The sequence below is a fragment of the Pleurodeles waltl genome, chromosome 5, assembly GCF_031143425.1.
Source record: "Pleurodeles waltl isolate 20211129_DDA chromosome 5, aPleWal1.hap1.20221129, whole genome shotgun sequence".
Taxonomy (NCBI): Eukaryota; Metazoa; Chordata; class Amphibia; order Caudata; family Salamandridae; genus Pleurodeles; species Pleurodeles waltl.
Window position 1 is genome coordinate 1586811939 of NC_090444.1, and position 20433 is coordinate 1586832371.

The 20433-nt window shown below is 48.2% G+C and overlaps 1 protein-coding gene and 1 long non-coding RNA gene across 3 annotated transcripts in view; one reads left to right on the forward strand and one right to left on the reverse strand.

The window, feature by feature from the left end:
• Positions 1-20433, forward strand: part of LOC138296599 (uncharacterized) — a 433062-nt gene that overhangs the window by 304674 nt on the left and 107955 nt on the right. The window lies entirely within an intron of this gene.
• MBOAT2 (membrane bound O-acyltransferase domain containing 2) overlaps positions 1-20433 on the reverse strand; it is an 841228-nt gene that overhangs the window by 179712 nt on the left and 641083 nt on the right. For both annotated transcript variants that reach the window (XM_069235893.1, XM_069235894.1), the window contains one exon: positions 18710-18764. In XM_069235893.1, coding sequence (XP_069091994.1) covers positions 18710-18764 — 55 coding nt within the window. The remainder of the gene's footprint in view (positions 1-18709; positions 18765-20433) is intronic.

Genomic DNA, 20433 nt, shown 5'->3' on the forward strand with positions numbered 1-20433 from the left:
GAGTCTCCAAGACGTGACTTTCTTCGTCCGGCTCCTACCTCGGCGCCGAAGCTGCCTGTGGCGCCGGGCGTGGAGTCGGATGGTGCCGGAGATCGGCGCCGATCCTCGACGTCGGCGGAGGCCATGTCGACTCCGCGTATTGAGGAAAGACTGCACTCGAGAAGGCGTGCTCTTCGTCTGTTGGAAGAGCAAGAATACCAACGAGTCTTGGAGGAAGGAGAGGTTGAGGACTCTGGTGATGGACTCCATGGTCTGGATACAGCCAGTGGGCTGGATACTTCCCCTGAGTGGGACCTATCATCTCCAGGGGAGTATACGGAGGAGGCTGCTACCTTTCACGCTGTGGTTAGAAAGGCAGCTAACTTTCTGGACCTGCCTTTGCCGGTGGCAGAGGCGAAGCAGAATTTGCTGACTGAAGTACTGCATCCGGCCTCTACTGCAGCGGAGCCTCTTTTGCCATTCAATGAGGCTTTGCTTGATCCGGTGTTAGAGGTGTGGAAGAAGCCAGTATCTTCCTCGGCTGTTCATAGGGCTGTGGCCAGGAGATATCGGGCTGCGCCATCTGACCCTGGCTTTCTGTCTAGACACCCTACACCGGAGATCTTGGTGGTACAAGCCTCCTGTTCTTCTAGGTCAGCGCCTGGGTCTTTCCCGACGGTACCAGGGGACAGGGACTCCAAAAAGTTGGATGCACAATCCAAGAAGATATTTTCGTCTGGCAGTATGGCGTTGAAGGCCACCAACGCCACTTGCATTCTGGGGAGATACATCCATGCTCTTATGGACGACATATCATCTTCATTTACGGAGCTTCCCCAGGGTCTTTTGAACATTGTTTCGGATGCCCAAGCTGCCGTGACCCAGATTATCCAGTCTGGGCTGGACACGACCGATTCGGTGGCTAGGGCGATGGGTACGGCTGTGGTGGCGAGGAGACAGGCTTGGCTCCGCAACTCAGGGTTCTCTGCGGACGTGCAGTCGACCCTGTTGGACCTCCCGTTTGATGGGGACAAACTGTTTGGAGCCAAGGCTGACTCGGCCTTGGAAAGGTTTAAAGAAAGCAGGGTCACAGCCAGATCATTAGGGCTGCAGGCCCCTTCTTCTGCCTCCTCCAGATTCTTCAGGAGGTTTCGTGGATTTGGACGTGGCTCTTCCTCCTCTTCCTTTCGGGGGAGATTCCAGCAACCCACCTCTTCCCTCCCCTATAGATCATTTAGAGGGAGGGGTAGGGCCCGCACCAGGGGAGCCTCTCAGCAGCACTCTGCCTCTTCCTCGTCCTCTGGAGGGGTGCAGCAGGGAAAGCAGCCTTAGGCTTCCACCATTTCCCACTCACTCCTCTCCTGTAGGGGGAAGGTTACGGCATTTTCTCCACAAGTGGGAGACTGTTACATCGGACACTTTGGTTATCAGCATTGTGGGAAAAGGCTACACCCTTCCTTTTCAGGAGTTTCTGCCCCCCATCCCACCCCGCCCATCTTATTGTTCAGAAGAACACCTCCTGTTGTTAGAACAGGAGGTTCAAGTCCTCCTTTCAAAGGGCGCGGTGGAGTTGGTCCCAGAGCAGGACAGGGGTCGAGGTTGTTACTCAAGGTACTTCCTGATTCCCAAGAAGGATGGTCGGTTGAGACCAATCCTGGACCTGAGGATTTTGAATTGGTTCCTCAAACAGGAAAAGTTCAAGATGCTGACCCTAGCTCAGGTGCTTTTGGCATTGAACAAGGGAGATTGGATGGTGTCTGTCGACTTGCAGGATGCTTACTTTCATATCCCGATACTCAAGTCGCACAGGAAGTATCTCCGGTTTGTGGTGGGGTCGCAGCACTATCAGTTTGCGGTCCTCCCATTTGGTATTACTTCAGCACCTCGAGTCTTCACGAAGGTGATGTCGGTGGTTGCGGCAGAGCTCAGAAGGAAGGGGATAGCAGTATTCCCTTACTTGGACGACTGGTTGATCAAAGCCAAGTCCCCGGAGCTTGTGCTGCATCATCTGCAGTCGACAACTAAGTTGTTGTTCGACCTGGGCTTTTCGGTGAAGGTGCCCAAATCTCACCTGGAGCCCTCTCAGCGCCTCCTGTTCATAGGGGCAGTACTGGATACAACATTGAATCGAGCCTTTCCTCCGCCTCAGCGGGTTCAAGATATTCAGGAGTTGGTTCCAATGTTTCGAAATGGAGCGGTAGTTCCAGTCCTCACGGTCCTTCGTCTGCTCGGTCTGTTTGCCTCCTGCATACTGTTGGTCACGCATGCTCGCTGGCACATGAGGGCTCTTCAGTGGTGCCTCCGAAGGCAGTAATCTCAACACAAAGGAGATCTAGAAGGTGCTGTCAAGATCTCCAGAGATGCTGCTGTGGACTTGAAGTGGTGGATTGCGGGCAACAATCTTTCACAGGGAAAACCGTTCGCGCAGTCACCACCGGTGACCACGGTCATAACGGATGCTTCCACTCTAGGGTGGGGAGCTCATCTGGGGGATCTGGAGATCAAAGGGCTTTGGTCTCCAGAGGAACAGATTTTTCATATCAATCTGTTGGAGTTGCGGGCTGTACGTCTGGCTCTCAAGGCCTTCCTCCCATCCCTTTGCGGTCAGTCGGTACAGGTCCTGACGGACAACACTACCGCGATGTGGTACATAAACAAACAGGGAGGAGTAGGGTCGTACCTTCTCTGCAGAGAACCCCTTCGACTATGGTCCTGGGCAGGGGACCATCAGATTTGCTTAGCAGCAAATCATCTGGCCGGGGTCTTGAATGTACGTGCGGACAGTCTCAGTCGCCATTTCTCGGCCGACCACGAGTGGCGTCTCCATCCAGATCAAGTCCGTCTAATCTTCCAGATGTGGGGGTTTCCTCGGATAGATCTGTTTGCCACTCTAGAGAACGCACACTGTCCGTTATACTGCAGCCTCCAGTATCCGGTGCAGGGAGCATTGGGGGACGCGTTTCAGATAACCTGGTGCGACCAGTTCCTTTACGCGTTTCCCTCCATACCCTTGATTCCTCGAGTGTTGAGGAAGATTCGCCAAGACCGGGCCCAAGTCATTTTAATAGCTCCGGATTGGCCAAGGAGGGTGTGGTACTCCAACCTTCTCCAAATCTCACTGTGCCCTCCGCTCCGTCTCCCTCTCAGGGCAGACCTCCTCTCGCAGTCGCAGGGGCAGGTTTTACACCCCAACCTCCAGAGTCTGCACCTACATGCCTGGAGATTGAACGGGGCAACCTGAGTTCCTTCTCTCTCCCGCCTGATGTAGTGGATGTTATATTAGCGGCCAGGCGACACTCCACTAAATCTATCTACGCTAATAGGTGGTCTAAATTTGTTATGTGGTGTGGAGAGAGACAGATTGATCCCTTACATGCTCATCTGTCAGATATTTTGTCTTTTGCTTTGTCACTAGCGCAGAAAGGTTGTGCAGTGGCTACTATTAAAGGTTACTTGTCTGCCTTGTCAGCCTTCATTTGCCTTCCAGACCAACCATCGTTATTTAAATCCCCTGTTGTTCTTAGATTCTTGAAAGGTCTTCTAAATAAATATCCTCCAAAACCATTCGTTATGCCTCAATGGGATTTGTCCTTGGTCCTGACTTTCCTTATGGGGTCTCCTTTTGAGCCTATGCATTCTTGCCCCTTAAGGTACTTAGTTATTAAAACAGTCTTCTTAGTGGCTATAACATCTGCAAGGAGAGTGAGTGAGTTGCAGGCCTTATCGGTAAAACCCCCTTATACAAACTTTTATGGGGATAAGGTGGTGTTGAGGACCAAGGCTGCTTTTCTCCCGAAGGTTGTTTCACCCTTCCATTTGGCTCAGACAATTACTTTGTCCACGTTCTATCCTCCGCCTCATCCTTCAAAGGAGGAAGGGAGACTACACCGCTTGGACCCAAAGAGGGCGTTAAGCTTCTACATTGATAGGGAACGAAGGATTTCAGGCTGGAGGATCAGCTGTTCATCGGATACGTGGGCAAGAGGAGAGGAAAGGCAGTCCACAAGAGAACACTCTCCAGGTGGGTTGTTCTTTGCATTAAAATCTGTTACTCTTTAGCAAAGAAGGATCCTCCTGATGGTATTAGAGCTCATTCCACCAGAGCTAAGTCGGCCACTTCGGCCTTGGCTAGTGGTGTTCCTGTGGTTGACATCTGCAAGGCCGCAACTTGGTCGTCCCTTCACACTTTTGCGAAGCACTACTGCTTGGACTCTGAGGTCAGGAGGGACGGCCATTTTGCACGGTCAGTGCTGCAGGATTTCTTGGTTTGACCATGCAGGCACCCACCGCCGGGCGTGGTACTGCTTTGGGACTCTATTCATTAGGTGAGGAATCCACAGGTAGTTGTATCCATCAGAAGAACGAGTTACTTACCTTCGGTAACGACTTTTCTGGTGGATACATTAGCTACCTGTGGATTCCTCACGGTCCCACCCGCCTCCCCGTTGCCTTTTTGGTCTTACCAAGTAATCCTTGAGTGTGCTCCTCTTGGTCTTTAAGGCGGCAATGGATTTTGTACATATGATACTTGTATATACATATATATATATATATATATATATATATATATTTGTGTGTATACATAATTAGTGTATATTTGTTTTGTTAAAAAAAAAAAAAAAAAGAGGAGTTTATATTAAATATACAGCCTTTTTATTGCAATGTTGTGTGATTGACAATGTGCATCGGGTTATTGTTCTCATGCACGTAAAAAATGTTGGTACTGACGTCGGCGAGGACCTCTTATTGCCTGTATGACGTCAGACGGCGTCGCGTGGGCCAATGTGACGTCCTCGTCGACGTGCAGAAGCTAGGAAGAAGATTTCTGTCGAATGCTGGCGCCATGGGAGTATTCATTAGGTGAGGAATCCACAGGTAGCTAATGTATCCACCAGAAAAGTCGTTACCGAAGGTAAGTAACTCGTTCTTTTGTTCAGGTACACTTTGACTCTCTCCTTTAAGCCTCTGATCACCACTTCTTTAGAAACTCCAAGTCACCAAGGAGTCAAAGACAAACCAGATTGTCAGCCCCTCAATATCTCAAAAGGAGTATAACACATAACCATATTTGGAGTTCTTCTGTAAGAAAGGACTGTTGCCTGCAGTTCCCTTGGCCAGCACAACATACCCTCCATGGCCAATTGGAGGTGTTCATTAAAAGACCCTGTTAACGTTTTTAGCCTAGCCATTGTCATAGGATGACAAACTGATATTCTTTTGTGAATAATACCACGTTTGAATGTACAAACTGTGGACAATTGTCAGTCACAATAAAATAGGTCTTCACAGAACTGTGACAGAATCAGCAGTAATCTTCTCCACAACCCTCAGGTCCGGCAATTTTAGAAAATTGAATCCATGGATGCAAATGTATAAACAATCTTTATAAGCCAAATAGAGAAAGGTCCCACAAAAACTATTCCTAACTTCCGTCAGAGTCCTTATGGCACATACACTGGCTATGAGCTACAAGTGGTGTGACTGACTTATAACTCGTTTTGCAAACTTCACAGCCACAAACACGTTTATTGACTGTGTCATCCACACAAGCCACAAGTAATACTCTTGCTGCTTTCATTCCAAACATGCACAAGCATCCAGGTCGCTCATTCCCACAATAAGCCTCATCAAATTAAATGAGGGAATTATATTGTCCCCACTCATCAAAGCTCCTCCTTACAAAGCTACTTCACCTTGGATTAGCAAAGAGACTTCAAATGTCCCTGGTGCTTATGCTTTTCAAGTGAACCATTGTCCAACTGCTGGATCAACAATTTAAACACTGGGTCAAAAGCCATTCTTTTCTTCCCCTCCTCCCCTGAAATAGCATGTCTAGACTGCAAATGTTCCTCAATATCTCTAAGAGCAGAAGCAAGCTCACTCCCACACTTCTCGCCCCCGCTTTGATACCTTTGACCCTTGACCCAAGGGTAGGTCGCTCCCCCTGCCGCTGCAGCTCCACCAGCTCCTCCAGGTTCCTGAGTTCCTGAGACCCACCTCACAGTAAGTACCCCCCACCTCCCAGCCCCTCGCCCTGCCCCGCGCTACTCACCCTCTCTCCTGCTTCTTTTCTTCTTCTCTGTTCTTCCTCCTCGCTCCTCGTCTGTAATCTTCTTCTGTACTCTTCTTCTCCCCGTCTTCTCTCTTCTTCTGTGTGCTTCTCTGCCTCTCCTGTCGCCTCTCTTCTTCTTCATCTTCTTCTGAGGTCTTCTGCCTGTCTTCTGCCTTCTGTTCCTCGTCTTCCGTATCTTCATCTGTGATCTTCTGCTTTTCTGTGATCTTCTGGTCTCCTGTTCTTCTGGTCTCCTGCTCTTCTGTTCTTCCGGTCCTCTGTTCCCCTGTTCTTCTGGTCTTCTGTTCCCCTGTTCTTCTGTTCTTCCGGTCTTCTGCTCTTCTGTCTTCTGCCTTCGGCTCTTCTGCCTCCTCCGTCTTCTTCTCCCCGCGCCTGCCCTCCTGCTCCTGCCTCATCCCCCTCCCTCACTCGCCTCCCCCTCTCTATCACCCCTATCTAACCCGTTTGCTATCTACCTCCCTCACTCCTATCTACCTATCTCTCTATCCCACTATCTAACTCCCTCACTCTCCACCTCCTCCTATCTACCTATCTCTCTATCTATCGATTTCACTATCTATCTATTTACACTATCTATTTCTCTATCTCTCCCCCCCTTCCCGCCACCCCCTCTATTACCTATCTTCCTATCCTCTCACTCTACCTCTCACCCTCACCCACCTCTACAACCCCCCCCTATCTTCACAACCCTACTCCTATCTCTCTCCCTAATCTCCTAAACCTCCTAACACTCCCCCCCCTCCACCCTTAAACCTCCCTCCCCCAGCTCTTCTCACTCTACCTGTCCCCCCCTCCCTCGCGCTTTCCTGCCGCAACCTCCTGCACGCCCCCACCCCCCAGCTCCCATTCGCCCTAGCTGACCCCTCCCCCCCTCCTACCTCATATGGCGGCCTCTGCGCGACAGTGGTAGCGACCCTTGACCCAAGGGTAGGTCGCTCCCCCTGCCGCTGCAGCTCCTCCAGCTCCTCCAGGTTCCTGAGTTCCTGAGACCCACCTCACAGTAAGTACCCCCCACCTCCCAGCCCCTCACCCTGCCCCGCGCTACTCACCCTCTCTCCTGCTCCTGCTTCTTTTCTTCTGCTCTGTTCTTCCTCCTCGCTCCTCGTCTGTAATCTTCTTCTGTACTCTTCTTCTCCCCGTCTTCTCTCTTCTTCTGTGTGCTTCTCTGCCTCTCCTGTCGCCTCTCTTCTTCTTCATCTTCTTCTGAGGTCTTCTGCCTTCTGTTCCTCGTCTCCCGTATCTTCATCTGTGATCTTCTGGTCTCCTGTTCTTCTGTTCTTCTGGTCTCCTGCTCTTCTGTTCTTCCGGTCCTCTGTTCCCCTGTTCTTCTGTTCTTCCGGTCTTCTGTTCTTCCGGTCTTCTGCTCTTCTGTCTTGTATCTTCTGCCTTCGGCTCTTCTGCCTCCTCCGTCTTCTTCTCCCCGCGCCTGCCCTACTGCTCCTGCCTCATCCCCCTCCCTCACTCGCCTCCCCCTCTCTATCACCCCTATCTAACCCGTTCACTATCTACCTCCCTCACTCCTCCTATCTACCTATCTCTCTATCCCACTAACTCCCTCACTCTCCACCTCCTCCTATCTACCTATCTCTCTATCTATCGATTTCTCTATCTATCGATTTCTCTATCGATTTTCACTATCTATTTCTCTATCTCTCCCCCCCTTCCCGCCACCCCCTCTATTACCTATCTTCCTATCCTCTCACTCTACCTCTCACCCTCACCCACCTCTACAACCCCCCCTCCCCTATCTTCACAACCCTACTCCTATCTCTCCCCCTAATCTCCTAAACCTCCTAACACTCACCCCCCTCTGCCCTTAAACCCCCCTCCCCCAGCTCTTCTCACTCTACCTGTCCCCCCCTCCCTCGCGCTTTCCCGCCGCGACCTCCTGCACGCCCCCGCCCCCCAGCTCCCATTCGCCCTAGCTGACCCCTCCCCCCCTACCTCATATGGCGGCCGCTGCGCGAATGCGCCACTGGCGCGCCAGAGGCAAGCCCGTCTGCGCCTGGCCCGCGCCCAGCGCCACGACCCCTGGTCCCCAGCTCTCCCAAGCCCCGCTGATCCGCTACGACCCCACCACCCTCCACGCCCTCAACCCAGGGCGCTCCAACACCTGCTTCCAAGCTCACCCCAAACGCACCCATGGACCCTTCGCCTGCAACTCCTGCAAACGCATCTTCCACCACGCAACTACCACGACCACAAGCCCACGCACCATCAACCACCTCAAGTGCATCCTGGTCAACGCTCGTTCCGTCCACAAGCACGCCGTTGAACTCTGGGACCTCCTGGACTCCACAGCACCGGACGTCGCCTTCATCACGGAGACCTGGATGAACGCCTCCTCTGCTCCAAACATCGCCACCGCCATCCCCGAAGGCTACAAGATCTCCAGAAAAGACCGCACCAACCAAGTAGGAGGAGGTATCGCCATCGTCTTCAAAGACTCCATCAGCGTCACCACCTCCACCGAAGACACCCCTCTCGCCGCTGAACACCTGCATTTTCAGATTCGCACCGACCCGAGGACCACCCTCAGAGGATCCCTCGTCTACCGTCCTCCCGGACCGCGCGCCCCTTTCAGCGACGCCATCGCCGACTTCATCTCCCCGCACGCCCTCGCATCACCGGACTACATCCTCCTAGGCGACCTCAACTTTCATCTGGAACAAAACAACGACCCCAACACCACCACCCTGCTCGACAACCTCGCCAACCTCGGCCTCAAACAACTGGTGAACACCGCCACCCACATCGCCGGACACACGCTCGACCCTATCTTCTCCGCCAGCAAACACATCTTCTTCACCCACACCTCCGCTCTACACTGGACAGACCACAGCTGTGTCCACTTCACATTCCGACGCGAGACCCGCCACCTCCGCACTCAACCCATCCCTCGTCGACAGTGGAACAAGATCCCCGAAGAGCAACTCTTCTCCGCACTCGCCGCCAACCAACCCACCCTCACCACCGACCCCAACGACGCAGCCCTCAGCCTCACAAACTGCATCTCCAACTGCGCAGACAACCTTGCTCCCCTCAAACGCACGCATCGACAGACCAACACCAAAAAACCTCTCTGGTTCTCTGACACCCTCAAAGAATCAAAGAAAACTTGTCGCGCCCTCTAGAAGGCCTGGCGCAAGGACCACACCGCTGACAACATGACCGCCCTCAAGAACACTACCCGCGAACACCACCACCTGATCCGTGCTGCTAAAAGGAACTTTTTCACCGACAGACTGGACAAAAACAGCCACAACAGCAGAGAACTCTTCAGCATCGTCAAGGAGTTCTCCAACCCCAACGCCAACGCCGTCACGCCCTCACAGGATTTGTGCGAATCCCTCGCCACCTTCTTCCATCGCAAGATCAGCGACCTCCACGACAGCTTCGGACACCAGACCCAACCAAACACCACCGAACCCGCACCCCGGCCATCACCCTCAACAACTGGACCCACATCAACACTGTAGAAACCAAATCCACCATGAACTCTATCCACTCCGGCGCCCTTTCGGACCCCTGCCCTCACTTCATCTTTAACAAAGCCGACGACATCATCGCCCCGCACCTCCAGGCCGTCATCAACTCTTCTTTTTCTTCTGCTACCTTCCCCGAATGCTGGAAACACGCCGAAGTCAACGCCCTACTAAAGAAACCTACGGCTGACCCAAGCGACCTGAAAAACTTCCGCCCCATCTCTCTCCTGCCTTTCCCAGCCAAGGTAATAGAGAAGACCGTCAACAAACAGCTGACCACCTTCCTGGAAAACAACAACCTGCTCGACCCTTCACAAACCGGATTCCGAACCAACCACAGCACGGAAACCGCCCTCATCTCAGTCACAGACGACATCAGAACCCTGATGGACAACGGTGAAACAGTCGCCCTCATTCTCCTCGACCTCTCGGCTGCCTTCGACACTGTCTGTCACTGCACCCTAATCACCCGCCTCCGCTCCACCGGGATCCAAGGCCAGGCCCTGGACTGGATCGCCTCCTTCCTCTCAAACCGTTCCCAAAGAGAACCCACGAGATCATCTGCGGCATACCTCAAGGCTCATCACTCAGCCCGACACTCTTCAATGTCTACATGAGCCCCCTCGCCAACATCGTACGCAAGCACGACATCATCATCACCTCCTACGCCGACGACACCCAACTTATACTCTCCCTCACCAAGGACCCCGCCAGGACCAACCTACAAGAGGGTATGAAGGACGTCGCAGATTGGATGAGGCTCAGCCGCCTAAAGCTGAACTCTGAAAAAACGGAAGTCCTCATCCTCGGCAACACACCGTCCGCCTGGGACGACTCCTGGTGGCCCATGGCCCTCGGCACCGCACCGACCCCCACAGACCACGCCCGCAACCTCGGCTTCATCTTGGACCCTCTTCTCACCATGACCAAGCAAGTCAACGCCGTGTCCTCTGCCTGCTTCCTCACCCTCCGCATGCTCCGCAAGATCTTCCGCTGGATCCCCGCCGACACTAGAAAAACCGTGACCCACGCCCTTGTCACGAGCCGCCTGGACTACGGCAACACCCTCTACGCTGGGACCACAGCCAAACTCCAAAATCGCCTGCAACGCATTCAAAACGCCTCGGCCCGCCTCATCCTCGACGTACCCCGCAACAGCCACATCTCCGCACACCTGAGACACCAGCATTGGCTCCCAGTCAGCAAAAGGATCACCTTTCGACTTCTCACCCACGCACACAAAGCCCTCCACAACAAGGGACCGGAATACCTCAACCGACGCCTCAGCTTCTACGTCCCCACCCGCCTCCTCCGTTCCTCTGGCCTCGCACTCGCTGCCGTCCCTCGCATCCGCCGCTCCACGGCGGGTGGGAGATCTTTCTCCTTCCTGGCGGCCAAAACCTGGAACTCCCTCCCCACCAGCCTCAGGACCACCCAGGACCACTCCGCTTTCCGGAGACTCCTAAAAACCTGGCTTTTCGAGCAGCAGTAACCCCCTCTTTCCCCTAGCGCCTTGAGCCCCGCACGGGTGAGTAGCGCGCTTTATAAATGTTAATGATTTGATTTGATTTGATTTTACGAGGCAATAGCTGCATACATTCAGAATGTACATTGATAATCTCATGCCTATACTTAACCAAAACTCAAAAAATCTGGAGATACACTGCCAACCTAGCAAGTGTTGCATTGTGTTCTCTCCCCTTCCGTAGACAATATATTCACCAAGGGCTTATGGCCCGTCCATAATATGATTTTTGTGCCTCATGAATACAACCTGTAATGTTCTGTATTCAAGAAAATGCCAGGTGCTCTTTCTCAGTCATAGAGCAATGCCATTCAGCCACTTGCATTGTTCTTGATTACAGATCCATTCACCACTTGCACGATGCTGAGGCAAAATAACACAAACAGCAGTGTTGCTGGGATCCACAGTGGCAACATATTACTTCCCTAACATGTAAGACTGCAGACATGGAGAACTAACAATCTCCCAATTAAGGAGGAGAAAAACATTTAAAAAAAGGGGTGATATGGATACCAAGGTATTTACAAGTATCATAGTGGGCCATTAGTTTGGATGCCAGTTAATGCTCAAACTTCCACCACTGCTCGTTTTCTTGGTTAACTTCCCCCTCAAAATGTAGAAGTTGAGAGCATATTGTCTGTGTACAACGATAGATGATCTTTGCTCTTCCCACTGAAAGCTCTGCACCAAAGCATTGAATTTTATCCAACACTGGGGCAAAAAACAGAGTTGAAATGGGGCACCACTGTCCTGTGCCTCTCTCAAAACTACAATAATTCTAACTTTGGCCCTAGGGTTGTTGTAAAGGGACCTTGATACAGTATATGAAGCGAGGGCCAAAATTAATTTGATGCAAGACATTGTGCAGAAAAATACAGTGAAGGGATTCAAACGCCTTGCCAAAGTCTAGAAGTCTTAATGCACTAGGGGGAGAGAATTCTGGTAGCCAGCACAAGGCCATCTCAACCCTTCTGAAGCAGTGTTTTGTGCTCCAATGCAGCATACAAACTTTCTGGGTAGCAAATAACTAACTTTGACTAGACTATTTGCTAGGACTCTGGCTAAGATTTTTGTATCTGCATTAATAAGTGAAACAGAACAGTAAGATGTATGTTCCTATTGGTGTCTGGCAGGCTACAACAGAACCAAGATCACAGCTATCTTGAGTTCTTCAGGTATAGCCTCAGTGTGTACAACCTCATTGAACATTTCCAATGGCTGTAGCATAAGGAGGGAAGTAAAATGCTTAGAATAGTACATTGTGAGGTAGTTTTCCCTGTCTTAATGTCAGAAATGGCTTAAGAGATCTGTTCTGTACAAAAAGGGAGCTGTAATGTGCTACACTGTGCATTGTTCAGCAACTGAAACAACCTCAAGTCTCATTTCAAGGGTGATTCAGCTTCTGTAAGTGACATTGGGCAGGCCTTATATAGAATGCAGTAATAATTTGCAAATGCCAAGGAAACAGCTGAAGAAAAACAGGATGGGTATGAGGGAGAGTGGATATGAAGCGGAGGGTGTAACCTCAGTAAATGATCTGCAGCACCCATGGTTAGGAAGTTAAAGCACACCAGTCTGGCAGGAAAAAGAATAATTCTGCCCCCTACCAGTCCTGTAGGACTATGGTAGGGGGTAAGTGGATTGGCTGCAACTGTGGCAGGGTAGAATGAAGAAGATGACTACTGTCACTGGTGGTGTTGACAGCTCCTCCGACCACCACGTCCTCTTGAGCCACAAACTGGCAGAGTTGGCCTTTGTAAGGCTTGCAAAGGCGGCCTTTGGTGACAGAAAATCCTGTGCTATTCAGGTGTGATGCCTGATCACAACACTGATGCCCGTGGTGTGGTCCACACAGTCTGACAAGTCCATGCTGTCCCCCAAGACATATTTTGCTGAGACCTGCCTCTTTTAGATTGTCTTATTACTGCACTAGTCCGGTATGGCTGGCAGAATCTTCCTGCCCATAACCTTGAGTGCATGTGTATAGATTCCCAGCAGCCGGTCAGAGTTCAGGAGCTTCTGTCCTAAGCTAGCAGAAAAAAACGATCCTCTTTTCAAAACCATCAATAGCGTTTGATTCCTTATCTGGTGAAGCAGTAGGGAATGCATGTGATTCATTGGCTCATCTTGCTGTTAGAAGCTTGAACTACCAAGCTTGAACTACCAAGTTCACGGAAGTCAAGTGCAGAGTCAAAAAGGCCAGCTCATAAGGGGTAGGCCTGTGACACTTTGCTACAGGATGACTTCCTGGGGGAGGTGAACACACTTCAGAACAAGTTCTCATCAAGGTTTCCATCAGGGCCTCGTTAAAAGGCAGTAAGGACTATGAGCAAGCATGCCCAGGCTACTGGGTTCCAGTTAGTAGGTCTGCCATAGTCTAAGTAGTAGATTGCTGTAGGTCCAACACTAGTACTGTCCCGTAGGCTACTACTGCTAAAGAAGCACTCTCCTCAGTTGGGAGCCCAATTCTGTTTCTGGTGTGTTATCTAGTTTGCTGGCATCATGTAGATCTAAATACAAGCGAACATCAGTGTAATGAAGGAAGAGCAAATTGTAAGCCTTGTCGAATTATTTTGGAGACCTTGCGATATATCTGAAGAGTACTAGCCTACAATAGTACTTGTGTCAAGGGAGGGTCTGGGGTTTAGCCAAAGATGTCAGAGGCACCTTGGTAATTTCTTGCCAGCACATACTCCTGGTGTGTGGTTGAAAACAGGCTTCAGAATCAGATCCAGTGTGAGCATTGCTCAAGTTGGGCTGACACCAGGGCAGTTGCAACCAACAAATCTTTACGTGGAGAACTGAAGGCATGCACCACTGCCAGGGGAGTCGGATGCAGGCCCAATGGGTTCAGCTGACACTGAAGTCATGCCCTCTGGTGGAGGCACAGCTAGTATCCAGGGGTTTTCTGGGCCCCAAAGGCACTCCAGCATGGTCTCCCTAAAGATCTGTCTGCTGCAGAGTCAAAGATGGCCCATGGAACAGATAGGTCTGGACCAACCTTGGAAAAGGCTCGGAGTCGGATGATGGCACCGGAGTCTGGTCTTTGGCATGCAAACTGCATGACTTCTCACCAGAGTGGGAGTGGTAAGACAGTCCCGCTTGCACTTGTGGCAAAACTTGTTCCTCAACTTTGTCTTTGACTTACTGGAATGCAGTAACCTTAAGTGGGACAGGGATCTAGAATGGAAAAGGGCCTGCAACTTGCAGGGTGTCTGTTGTTTTGAGCAAGACCAACCTCACTTTTTGTGTTCAGCAACTTATAAAACCATATAGTTTCACTTCCCACCTTTGGGTGCATCAGGGTGGATTTGTCGTAGGACTTTGATCATGCCTAGACACTGGAAAACACAGGCAAACATTGCGTAGGACCATGACTGACGTATGTTTCCTGCAGTTGTGGCACAGTTTGAACCTTGTGTTTTAGGGGAGTGAAGAGGACACTGTATTAGCACCCTGTCTTTTTGCTGAACATTCAATTTTGGCATCAGGGAAAACAGACAAAAGTTGGGAAGGGAGCTCCGGATCCGTGTCCTATGATTTGGAAATAAAGCAGAGCCTAAATATGGCTCTGTGCAGTCACTTCTGGTGGCAGAGTGAGGACAGTGATGAGTCCAGTGGTGCCACCTGCCAACACACAGGAGCAATTGCTATAAAAAAAACTTCCAGTTCCAATCAGGCACCTGAGGAATTTCAAAGGGTGAGGAAATTCAAATGGTGAGGAATTTGCAGTTATATGTATCCAGCATAAACAATCAGTGGAACTGGATGAAGATAATTCCAGCAGATCACTTTGACGTACTTGAAATATAGCAGGTTCAGGATGGAGTCCCTTCAGTGGTCACCCCCTCATATCACCATCAAGCAAAATGTTAACTTCCTGCATCAGTTGGCCAGGTGCTTGAAGAGTTCATTATTCTTCGTCCGTCTGTTCGGTTGCTTCCTAGTGTACTGTATGTTCCTTGGTTTAGCATTCTATGTATTCACTTGCATCTCTGAGGGAAGATGCTGAGATGACCTTGGTGTGGGATTCTTTTTTTCTGCCAAAGAGGCTGTAGCATCATCCAGTGATGGAAAGAAGAGGGATTTGTTTTTGAAAATTACTTTTAGTTAGCTGGAAATAAAAACCATAGATGCTATACTTCTGGCTCTCAGGTTTGTTTGACACTTTCCAAACACTTCTTTTGATGTTGAACCAGGCAAGTGTATTCAGGGACGAACATGATGTGGCTAGAATCAAATTGTACTTGGTCAAAAGTATGGACAGTTTTGAAGATTTTATAATCTTGACAGTCATTTGGAAGGGCTGAGAGAGGACACTTCTGTATCAGAGCCCGGAGAGCTCGCTCTATGAGTAAGCATGGCAATAGTTTGCCAAACGACATCCATAAATGTATCAAGTCCTCAAGAAATTGTTAAGTTTGTGTGCCTTCAGTCTCTCGCTAATTCCAACAAAAGGAAGAAGGTTTCCTCTGTCCACACGACTGTCTATCTAACACTCCTCCAGCATTTTTCAAGACTGAAGAGAAGTGTGTCACTGAGGCTTTCAGTTACGTTACTCAGTCCTCTAACTATGAGTTGTCCCCTTCTACCTTAGTCGTACTTATCTACAATACTGTGTAAGTTCTGCCTATAAAGAGGATCACCCATCCCAACTTCACCAATTATCGCTTCTAATGATGTCTGAGATGTCTGGATAGCTTATAGAATCATTTCTGTTAAGGAGGATAGGTTGTTTATGCCAATTCCACTAATGATTTATCCTTTAGGGGCACATTATCTCTAACAATTTTACCTAGACTTGTGCTATCCCACGGCAGAAAGGAATTCACTTGAGAAGGGGGTGCTGTCGAAGTGGGTGTCAGCTGTGGGGTGGTATCGCAGTGGATACCGCCCTCCCACTTGCATACCCCAACAAAGGTGAAACAGCAGTGAGACAGTGCTCTGTGCCCGCATTCGACCTTTAGTCATGCAACTCGTTTTGGGATTATGTTACATCATCTATAGTTATATAGTGCACCATCTCCCATGAGGGTATTCTGGTACCAACAAGGACACAGGGTGTAACGATACCCTGGTACCAACAGGGGTAAAGGGTGTAACACTTCTTTGTATCAATGTCAAACAGAGGGGAGGATGAGTATAAAGATGAGTCCCAATACCTCAAATTGTTTCAGTCACAGATTTTTGTGGCTGAATCCACCGCAATCTGGGTCCCTCTCCATATGCTTGCTCCCATGTGCTGGGCCACCACTCGTCAAGCCCCCAAACTTCATCTGGTGATGACCTGCCACTACCAAGAAGTCAGGGTCAAAGGAAAAAGCCCACTAATTGTCAGTCCCCACAGTACTCCAAGTCAAACACCTCCAACTTTAGTATGAAAGGGGCAAGTGGAAAAATAGGGAAGAAACTCCAGTGTTTTAAGGGGACAGTGCACCACTTATGCTGGGTCATAGCCCCTCGCCATACCATTATGCCTCAACAGGCTGTCAGGCCTCTAATAGGGGCATCAGCTGCTTCTAAATGATCACGGATTCCCTCTCTACTACCACCTGCCCGATCAGGTCACTGGAGAAGTAACAATGTTCACAGATCAGGGCTGTACCAGGTCTCCATTATCCATGGCTACAGCTCAGATCAGTGGAATGTGCGGAGTGGTTCACTAACGGAGATGGAGGTCTGCCAGCCATGCTGAAGGCATCCATGAACTTCATAGGGGTCTCTCTCCAGTGCTGCTGTCAATGTTCTGGCTCTGCGTCTTCTGCTGCCCCACTCTCCCTGTTGCTATGAGTCAGCTGATTCTCTTGTGGAGCTGCCAAACCTGGATTCCCATGTTCTACCTACTGGCCCATGTTGAGCACCGCAGGTGCTATCATCTTTTACCATCATCTGCCTTCTAGTGCTGCCTCCCTAGTTTCAAGCTGCTGGACCTTGTTCATCCAGGCGCCTACCCATGAGCCAATGCAATGTCTCTCTGCTACCCCAATCAGGCCTTCATACCGGGGCAGAGCTTGGTGGTGGGCTTCTTTGTGCCTGTGCTCAGCCCACCACTGACCCATGGCCAGTCTAACAACATGATCCACTCCAAGAACATTAACAGCCGATGGACATCCATCATGGGGAAGCTGAGTTTGCGGCCATTTGTAAAAAGGTTTTGGAAGTTATTTTGAACTTCACTGGACTGACTACTAACAGGAATTTACCCAGATATTTAAGTGCTAGCCGGAGGATTAGGCAAACATGTCCTCTATCTTGTCCAACAGGCTAAGCCATCCAGGACGTCTCAATTTCGATTCCTGCATTAACATGAACTCAGTGAAAGAAGTTTATTACACTCATATGAGCTTTACTTAACATTTCTGAAAATGTTTACCATCTTTAAAAAGAAGCAAAACAACGTTCCCTCTAGCATTATTCAGTAACAGGAGTGAAATAATAACTATGGCGAAATAGGAGCCCAGTGTGCAACATGTAATCCTCTGACTGAATTCAGTTATCCAAGTTTGTAGGTGGTCTGTTCCTTGACAAGACAGTTTGTAGTTTAAATAGTTTAGTGTGTACAACCATCCCAGTTAAAAAAGAGGCTAAACCCAGCAGTTGTAAGGCAGACAGAAGAGGTACAACAAATAATGTTTTGATAAAATGAGAAGTTTGTAGAATTATTTCAGTGTGTAACAATCTTTGCGTACAATGTGTCAATGTTTCAACCTTCGTACATTATATTTTGGGAGCTTCCTCAGGACAGCGATAATTTGCCGTATTGTAGAAACTGTTAGTATATATGGGGCAAGGATGAGTCCTGAACTACAGTAAAAAGTAAAGTATCAAGGAAACTTAGGTTTAATAAACTAGGCACTGATCACAGTGCTCTAAATGAATGAGCCATGTAGGCGAGGAAGCATATTCCATGCAGTTCCACAGCATCCAGTGCTATGCTGGTCCATGCATGAGCACATATATATGCTACGAACCGAAACATAAAAGTTATATTTTATGTTTTTGAAAAGAACGGTATTTGGGTGCTGACTGGATCACGCAGTATTTCTCCTGCATCCTACTCACAACAGACATCCAAATATGAATACAGTTATAGAAGACATTTATTCATAGAAACCAATTAGATCATGTTGTAACACAATATAATCCATTGTTTGTTTAAACTAATTGCATTACTCACTGTTCCAGATGTGGATTAGAGACACTTAGAAGTAAACATACAGCACATAGACTTGAACTAAATAAGAATAAATGACTCTTGGGGAAAGACAGGCTAATGCCAGCTTACACCCCAGGGCCAAACAATGTGTTTTGCAGATGGACCGGAGAAAACATACAGTGGCAAACAAATCATTAGTCTCTCCTCAGCTTTCATCTAACCAAAATCTTATCAACAATTCGACATATCTCTGAATAATAGTGGTAGAGATTACGTAGGGATTAGAGAGCCCATCAATTCAGTTTCCTTTCCAAACAAAAAAACAAAATGAGTGTGAAAGCATGCAGTCAAACGAATACACAATGATTACATGACTTTAAAGGCATGCCATAACTGTAAAGGGCAAACCTATAAAATAAATTTAGCCCATAAGGAAGCAAGCACACACGTATCATTCATCAGATCCACAACTCAACTAAGAGAGAGCCTACCTTACTGCTAAACTTCTTTGTGACGCTGTTAATTCTTCATCTTTTCTGAACATTCCTTAACAAAGATAAAAATGCCATAAATAAAACTAGATGATAAAGCTCGATTACGAACACATTTTAAGGCGGTTTTCATTTTTAATTATACTTGGTGACTGCTTAGCATACAGAAACCTGACCAAAGTCAAATGAACTAGCAGCCCGTGGGGCTGGATAATCTTATACAAAAACAAAGAAAACAAATGACATGATTATTCGAAAGGAAGTGGCGATCAACTCGCCACCCAAAAATGACATTGTAAGTTCAGTGACATAACCAATGGAAAGTCATGACAAAGTATTACACCGAAAACAAAAGTGATGCAAAAAAAGGTTATACCAACAAAACATCAATAGCACACTATATACTTAATCTGTCTAGCAACAAAACATACCCTTTTCCTTCTAAATTTGTATTATCATTCGTTCTCAGTTGCTGACAAATGTATATTACAGCACTTGTCTGCACTGCCTCAACAAAAACAAAATAATCACAATATTTCTCTATAAATACAGTTTTCAGATGCTCAACATATTACTAACACTTTTTAATTTACGCATAACTGAAGTTAAAAATACACATAGCGTATGACTTACAAAATTGAAAAGGAAGGAAATTTAAACAGTCACATACGCATTTTGATCTCCTTGCTTCACAGCATTAAAACAAAATGATAGTGGTCGTAGGAAAGACGTTTTAAATGAAACACAGCAGTGTTCATTGGTTCCCCTGCTGATGGCGGGAAGATTGCTTGGATGTCGGAAGGGCCAATACAGTTTCACTGTTCAAGCTAATAAAAACTGAGTGCAATTAAATTAGGTCATAGTTATTGTACAGCTCCTAGAAATGCCAATATGCTATTCAACGCTCTGTGAAATTAATACCATCTAATCAAATTTACTGACATCCAGAATCAGGCAGGCAATCAAGCAGAGGGAATATTTCCAAAAGAATAAACTTATCACTGCTAAAAGAGATCCCAGTATTTCATCATTTTATCAAGGGTGCTCTGAAGTAGTGTACTAGAAGCACGCAGTGTCTAAGACATCATCTTTAAATCAGAAAAAATAATAAACAAAGCAAAAAGAAACACCCTTACCCAAAATTTTGACCCCAAGCTCCATTACCTTAAGTATACTATGACAATTTGGGTATATTCAGGTGCTCAGTGGTTCTAGGTTCCCAATGAGGACTCTTGGAACCCATATCGATAATTTTATTTATTGAAGTCAAAGTGAACAAAATACCAGGCCGTTTGTGACCAGCAGGATTCGAATAGCCTTTGAACACATCTGTTTGCATTATCATTAGATTGAGAGGAAGACATGATTCAGACTTTGAATGTTCTTTCTCAAACTATTTTTCCTACCAACTTACCCACATTCTCTAATACCCTGTGTATTACAGAACATGATAATGCAAATCCTCTCCACATGATGTCAAATCATAAAAATCCTTGGTGAATAGTGGGTTCGACTACAGAAGAATTATTTAGCTGAGTGAAAATATTCAGATCCTTTTCTCATAATATGAGAGAGACAGGTGTGTTACGAAGGCTATTCGAATCCTGCTATTCACAAACGCCTGGAATTCTGGATATCTGGGCAAGTTTCTAGTCTAGAAGATCTTATTTTAGATTCATCTTAACATCATCATTTCCGAGTAAGGATATAAGGATGATCTACTT